The sequence below is a fragment of the Ceratosolen solmsi genome, unplaced genomic scaffold (genome assembly GCF_000503995.2).
Source record: "Ceratosolen solmsi marchali unplaced genomic scaffold, CerSol_1.0 scaffold7, whole genome shotgun sequence".
NCBI classification, from domain to species: Eukaryota; Metazoa; Arthropoda; class Insecta; order Hymenoptera; family Agaonidae; genus Ceratosolen; species Ceratosolen solmsi.
In genome coordinates this window covers 14616438-14623503 of record NW_011948413.1, presented here as the reverse complement: position 1 = coordinate 14623503, position 7066 = coordinate 14616438, and the positions used below count along the sequence as shown (strand labels likewise).

At 35.7% G+C, this 7066-nt stretch overlaps 2 protein-coding genes across 3 annotated transcripts in view; one reads left to right on the top strand and one right to left on the bottom strand.

Annotated features, from left to right (window-relative positions):
* The window catches only part of LOC105367714 (synaptic vesicle glycoprotein 2B), an 11160-nt gene extending 8609 nt beyond the window's left edge, over nucleotides 1-2551 (top strand). The window contains 5 exon segments of the mRNA XM_011506483.1: nucleotides 1-159; nucleotides 315-759; nucleotides 998-1285; nucleotides 2171-2469; nucleotides 2525-2551. The exon segment at nucleotides 1-159 is cut by the window's left edge and continues 83 nt beyond it. Of these exon segments, the coding sequence (XP_011504785.1) occupies nucleotides 1-159; nucleotides 315-759; nucleotides 998-1285; nucleotides 2171-2469; nucleotides 2525-2551 (1218 nt within the window).
* A 1996-nt stretch (nucleotides 2552-4547) lies between these two features.
* The window catches only part of RpL17 (ribosomal protein L17), a 2798-nt gene continuing 279 nt past the window's right edge, over nucleotides 4548-7066 (bottom strand). The window contains exons 2-5 of one of the 2 annotated variants that reach the window (XM_011506286.1): nucleotides 6856-6942; nucleotides 5849-6008; nucleotides 5460-5630; nucleotides 4548-4758 (exon numbers count right to left, since the gene is read on the bottom strand). In XM_011506286.1, coding sequence (XP_011504588.1) covers nucleotides 4613-4758; nucleotides 5460-5630; nucleotides 5849-6008; nucleotides 6856-6936 — 558 coding nt within the window. In that variant the 5' untranslated portion in view covers nucleotides 6937-6942 and the 3' untranslated portion in view covers nucleotides 4548-4612. Of the gene's footprint in view, nucleotides 4759-5459; nucleotides 5631-5848; nucleotides 6009-6855; nucleotides 7061-7066 lie in introns of those variants that run through there. The other variant, XM_011506287.1, reaches the window with a different exon arrangement.

Below are 7066 nucleotides of genomic sequence, written 5' to 3'. Positions count from 1 at the left end.
CTGATATGCGCTGCTCCCTCCTTCATCGTGGCGGGGCTGTTACTGCTGCTCCCCGAATCCCCCAAGTACCTACTTTCCCGCGGAAGATACGACGAGGCACTCGACATCTTTCGCGGTATTTACGCCACTAACACTGGCAAGCCTCGCGATACCTATCCGGTTAGTACCAAAGCTCCCACATCATTCTTTCGCAATTAGGGTAAAGCGCGCGGGTGTGGCCGCTCGCTTCCAAGATGACGAAAACTAAATGATAGCGTTGGGAATCGATGATACGAAACCATTTGCCGACTCTACATAAAAGCTCTTGTGATCAGGTTAAGGAATTGATACTCGACGACTTCCAAGTCCACGAGCCAGTGAAGCCCGGCGCCCCGGAAAAGAGCAAATACAAGGTGATGCTCGGGGATATAATGGACAACAGCCGCCAGCTGTTCGTCTCGCCGATCCTCCGCTTCACCGTCATCTCCATCATCATAAACTTCACCTTCCACATCGGCTACTATGGTCTAATGATGTGGTTCCCGGAACTGTTCAATCGCTTCGACGAGTTTCATCGCGAGCACCCGGGCCAGTCGGCGAGCGTCTGCCAGGTGACCCACTACGTCGTCAGCAAGGGCTCGCACAGCGACGAGAACTTCTGCTCGGACAAGATTGGCGCCTCCGTTTTCATGGAGTCGCTCATTACCGTCGCCTCGGCCATACCGGCCAACATACTCGCGGTCCTCGGTATGGATCGACTCGGACGCAAATTCTTCTTAGGTGAGCAGCCTATCTTATCAACCTAACTCCATCTGCGCTTTATCAAGCTCCTCTCACTCTGAATGCACACGAATTTGACATCCCTATGATTTCCTTAACTAAGAGCAAATCAATCATAATCCACATTTGTTGCATAGACGCCCTGGTCCAATGTAACAACTAAATACAATTGCATTCGTCGAAATTTCACCCTCTTTCACGTCATTAACTTGCCAATTACTGTTGGTTGTACCAAAAGTTTTCAGTACACTGTCGTCGGGCGCCTGCTCGATAGGCCTGTACTTCGTCTACAACAAGTACCACAATGTGATAGTCTCGGCGTTCTTCAGCGGCGTCATAAGCTGCGGCAACGCGGCCCTCGACTGCCTCATCACCGAAGTCTTTCCCACGAATTTGCGGGCAACCGGCATCGCCATATCCATGGTAGCTGCCCGCCTCGGCGGCATCATCGGCAACATCGTCATAGCCCAGCTCCTCGACCTCTACTGCCCGGCGCCGACTTTCATCGTCGCCGCGCTACTTATCGGTGAGCTATCCCCTACGTATTATCATCGCACTTCACTCTCCCCATTTCACCTGGCGAGACTTGGAGACGCTGTTTTTTTTTCTTTCTTTTTTGTTTTGTTTTTGTTTCCTTTTTCTTTTACATACTAAATGAATAACAGCACAATCAGCAGCGTAGGAAACGATGAGTTCTCTTCGTCTTTCATAGGCGCTATAACTACAAGATAATTGGCTATTAAGTCTATTGTATCAAGCAGAATTTTGATTTATCATACTTGATTAGCCAACGTAAATGTAATTTAAACGCTACGTTAATTATTTTTGGTGATCGATTACATTCCAAACGTTGGAAGCGATTGGATTATTGTCCCAGCCGCTATTACGTTTAAAGTCCTTTGATACGTCACTATTACCGCAAACGTTTCAAATCATAATATTTTGACTTATATCGTCGTGATTATTATTATTTTATTTTGGCTTGAAATAAATGAAATAAATATTCTATAAGTATCACCAATAATCGATTGCATTTGTTTCGCGCGTATGAACGCATGAATTTAAGAATGAAATAAATTATTATTATTTTTTAATGATTTTTAAACCATTCGCACGCACACACTTATCCGCGTATTGCAATACTAACGAGATTTCGTTTAATAAGAATCTTACCGACATTGCCATTAACGAGTTGTAAGAAGCGATGCTTGGCAATCCGTTCGAATGCAATTATTTAGAAATGAAAGTGGTAAATAGTAACGATGTAGCAATAAGCTTCTTCGCTTCATTTAATAATCTGATAATAATAATGTCTGCTAACGAAGACAAGGCCAAAGATGCTGTACGAAGATTCTCTCGTTCTCAAAATTACGTTAACAGGGCACTGTTAATTAATCTTTTGTTTTTCCAGGTGGTGGTCTGCTCAGCTTATTCTTACCGAATACAACTCGCGAGCCACTTTCTTGACAGCGCCGAGAGAAGTTGAAGCAGGATGACGTCGAACAAGTCCCATATCCAATCTCATATGCGATGAAACTCGGCGAGCTTCTACCGCGATCGCGGAGCGCACGAGCAACGAGTTACGATATTTTTATAGTTTTTAATGCAACAAATTCGAACGCAGCGAACGATATTTCTCACTATTTCGCGCAGCTTTTATCGTTATCTCTTGGCCACGGACTGTTTCGTCAGCGTTGGCTCGAGACATATGTAAGTAAGGCAGCCGCAAGAATCCTTTATTGAATTCGGCTCATCCTGTTTCGAGAAACTCGACTACGAAATAAACCAGTAAATTTAAGATCTAACCGAGAGGATGAAAATTCACTAAAAATTGTTTCATAAGCGTGTCTTTTTTTCTCTTTCTTGTCTCTTCCTTAAAAAAAAAAAAATAAAAAAATAAAATAATAAATAATAATAATAATAATAAAAAAAAAAAAAAAAAAAAAAAAATTAAAAAAAAATTAATAAATAAATGATTATACGCGAGGCACGACGACATGCATGATCGATGGATCGTTGAGATAATATAAAAAAATATTACAATTCGTTGCTCTAAAATTAAAAATAACAATTTACATTAGTTTAAAAATTTTATTATAAAAATTAATCTCTCTCTCTCTCTTTCTCTTTTTTTTTTTTTTTTTTTTGATAACTACACGCACCCTTTCAATTACTTTAGACGTAATTTATGTTATTGTTAGTCGACTTTGGAGTTGACGTTGCTCGACACTCCTTTACGATTAAAGATGTCCAAGGATAATGTTTGAAACAGTCATCAAAACACGTCGCGACAGGTAATAACCGCATACCTTTAACGAAAAAACATTATTAAAGAATAACTATTTGCAATTCGATTTATCCATTTGTTGTAGTAGCATAGGATTTTTATAATTGACTAAGATTTGAGTTACGACAAGGGCAACCGATTAATAGGGGTGTGTGCGATGTTTCTATGCAGACGAGATGTCGTCCCTCTTCGTGAAACAAAAACGCAGTCTTTTCATTTTTATTTTAAAAGTGCGTACATTAAATTGTCCATAATATAATATGTGTAGTCCGAGGGAGGCAAAATGTAAAACCGAAATTAAATGATATGATATGTAGGATTTGCTGGTGGAATGACGATGATACGTAGTGAGCAAGAGAGAGATTATTTGTATAGAATACTTTTATTTCTTTTTTAATTTTGAAAAAAAAAAAAAATTTTTGTTGTTGTTGTTGTTTATTATTACTATTATTATGATTATGATTATTATTATTATTATTATTATTGTAGAACGCGATTATCGTTGTAATGAGCCGCTCAATCGTCCTAGTGATATCATCTCTATTGCGTATGTAATGTGATTTATAAAACTATGTTATATCGTATTTTTGTCCTAATAATTCACTTGTGAAACTGTACAATGTGAGTACGTGTACACGTTGTATTTAAAGTTCATGCGCACAAAAGTGTTTAATATAAATTGCAAAGATGAATTTCATTATATATTGTAATTCAGCAGGTTGTTGTCATTCGTTCGTCTCTATCAATACTTTTTCATTAATTAATTTCGATTGTCGAACCCTCAGTGCATTTCCTTTCACGTACAAAGATTAAAGATTTTAAGGCATAAGCAGCGGGCATATGCACACGATATGCTACGTATACGAGATCGTTAATTTTAAATAATAAAGCGAAGCATTACGTTACATTCGAGTCTCGCGTAGAAACTGTAATCAAACGTCGCGCAGATGTCCCCAACATCTGCAAGCTCATTAAATTTATTTGCTAGAGTGTAAAATATTTGTTATCGTTGAAAATTTGTAAGTACCTTGTAAGATGTTAATGTTTTTAATTAAGAAAATAAAGAGATAAAAGTATAACGATCGTAATAAGGGCCGAACTTGCCCATTTAAAATAGTCAAATATATGTATAATTGCACTAATTTGTACTCATTCTTAGAATACTCAATTGAAAATAAAACAATCAAGACTTTTATAGTCGAAAAAAAAACAAAACAAAACAAAAACAAAACAAAAGAAAAAAAAATGCACAGTTGAACTGCCTTAATTTATCACACCAAAGAACTAACAGTTGTAAATAAAATAAAATTTTCCAAGACGAGCTCGTCTCTAATGAGCACGAATTTTTAATTTGATCCGAGTAATTAAGGAAATCTGTAAGTATTAATATTACGACACGAAATTTCTCAATACATATTCTCTCCCATTACAATAAGATAAGATTATTTTTAAAATGTTGAATTAAGTCATTTAGCATAAATAAATAATTAATGAAACAGACTTAGAGAACAATAGAAATTTTATTATTCCCAAATACATTAGCTCTCGTATTGTACACCTCAAAAATTATTCCCTCATCATCTTCTCCTTTTGACGAGCGAGCTTCTTTTTACTCAGTTTCTTTTTGGAGGGCTCTTCCTCCGATGCTTTAGCAACGACATCTTCTTTCTCAGTCAATATGACTTCAATGTGACATGGCGAGCTCATGTACGCTAAAAGATTTACAGATTATTAAAGTAGGTCTCTTGAATTTTTAATTTAAAAATAATCGATTCGAGTTTTAGAATCGCTGCAGTGTCAAAAAAATAACATATTTCTACAATGATCAAGAAAATTATATAAGTTGTTAAGAGAATCATTTCTTACTATTTTATAATAATCATAAATTTTTATTATATTGTAAAATGATTCGGAATTTTTTCAAAGATTTTATTATTAGCAAAAGATCTTCTAATTTTGTTAAGCACTTGTTAAAAAATTAACAACGTAAATAATTCAATCAATGCATGTGCAAACGTACTTTATGCAGATCTCCATTTCCCAGTATCGTGATTAATTTTATTAAAAATCATTATATATTTTCGTACAATAACGTTAACTTTGGATAATAAAAATTTGCCATTGATTCAAATATAACATTCTTGATTCTTTACTCTATTATTATTTAGAGATTCTTACTTATGCATAATAACCGAAAAAGTAAGCGAGACTTATTGTATAATACTTTTAATCTAGATAATTAATGAAAATACAAAGAATTATTTCAAATAACAACTTAGCAACGTTTTATTATGAATATACACACAAGCACGCACACACATATGCACGTGTATATATATATATTTTGTTTTTGTTTCTTTAATACATAAATATTACTAACCTTGCTTTAACAAGGCTTTATGAAATTACTTACGGTTAATACGACCATGAGCTCTGTAAGTTCTCCTACGTAAACAAGGCGCCTGATTAACTTGAATGTGTTCAATAACAAGTCTGTCTACTTCAAGACCTCTGAAGTCGGCATTACTTTCTGCATTTTTTAAAAGTTGAAGCAGAAATTCCGCCGACTTTTTAGGCCATCGACCTGAAATAATTAAATTATTAACGATAATAAATGATTGAACAAAGTTGTATAGTCAATTTCATATATTAAATATTTAATAGCGACGATGTATTCGGAAACATTAAATTAAATGTTTTTACATTGTACGTTTAAATACGGAAGTATTAAACAAAAAACCACATTTGAATTGTTTAATTTCATAACAGGTAGATTAAAACTATAAGTAGGCAAAATATTACCTTGCGTTGTGCCAAATTGCTTAGCTTGGGCACATCTTCCTACACCACCGTTAAATCTTCTGAAAGGAACGCATTCTTTGAATTCAATGACGTTTTTAAGATACTTCTGTGCCCTTCTGAGGGACATATTCTTTATTGCTTTCGCCGTTTCATGGGTATTCTGAAAAGGATAATTAAAAACAATATAAGTAAAAATTAAGGTATTCAACGCTGCGCTTATGTTCGATAATTACCAGCGCGTACAATGCGACTACACCACAAACTTATATACTGTTGAATAGAGAAACAAACGGTTATAATTGAATTCCAAAAATTTACTCTCATGATATAATAACGTTTCAAAGGAAATTACAATAAAATATTTAACTAATCTTAAAATACTAGATAAATTAATATTAATAAAGATTCATTTAATTTCACTGGACCCCTCCCCCCCAACCCCAATAAGCTGTATCAACAGACTTTCCACAGTCAATACAATACCATTCATTTTACACTTTCGTCTCACAATAAACTTCTATAATAATTTGTAAAATGAATTTAAAAATAATTGATTGCGTTAGAATAACATCTGCAATGTACATCTCCAACTATCATTACAACTTTCGAGCATGAAAGAGGAAAAATAAGGAGAATGATGGAAAGCTATTATATATAGACTTGGACATCTCCCCGGTTTATCAAAAGCCAATAATACGAAATAGGCAATTCGGCAAAGAGTAAGAATAATTGATTTTGCCAGGAAAATAAGAAAAAGCCTCGCTTAATTAGCACACGATCACCATAAACGTGCGCCATCCCTCAACTCTACTTGCAGGTTAGGTCGAATAATATTGAAACACTAGCCTGTACACTGACACAAACGAGCACAACTCGTTAATTTCGTCTTCGTACAACGACAAACCCTCCTAAAATAACAGCCCTCGAAAAGCTCAAAAACCCCCTAAACTTCACACACGATCGCACTGGCACTTTGTTTATCACTTTATCACTAATTATTTCCTTACCTTAAAATGTACACGAAGATTCGAGCCGCGCGCCTTACACGACTTGCCCGGATTCGAAGCTTCATGCGAATATCGGCCCATCTTCTCCTACAAAACAAAATAGAAAATCCTGAAAAATGGCAATATGCACAAATAAATCGCAAAGTGTATGACACGCGGCTTAACGACCGAGGGGGAGAAGAATCGTGAGAGTAGCAATGAGAAAAGGAAG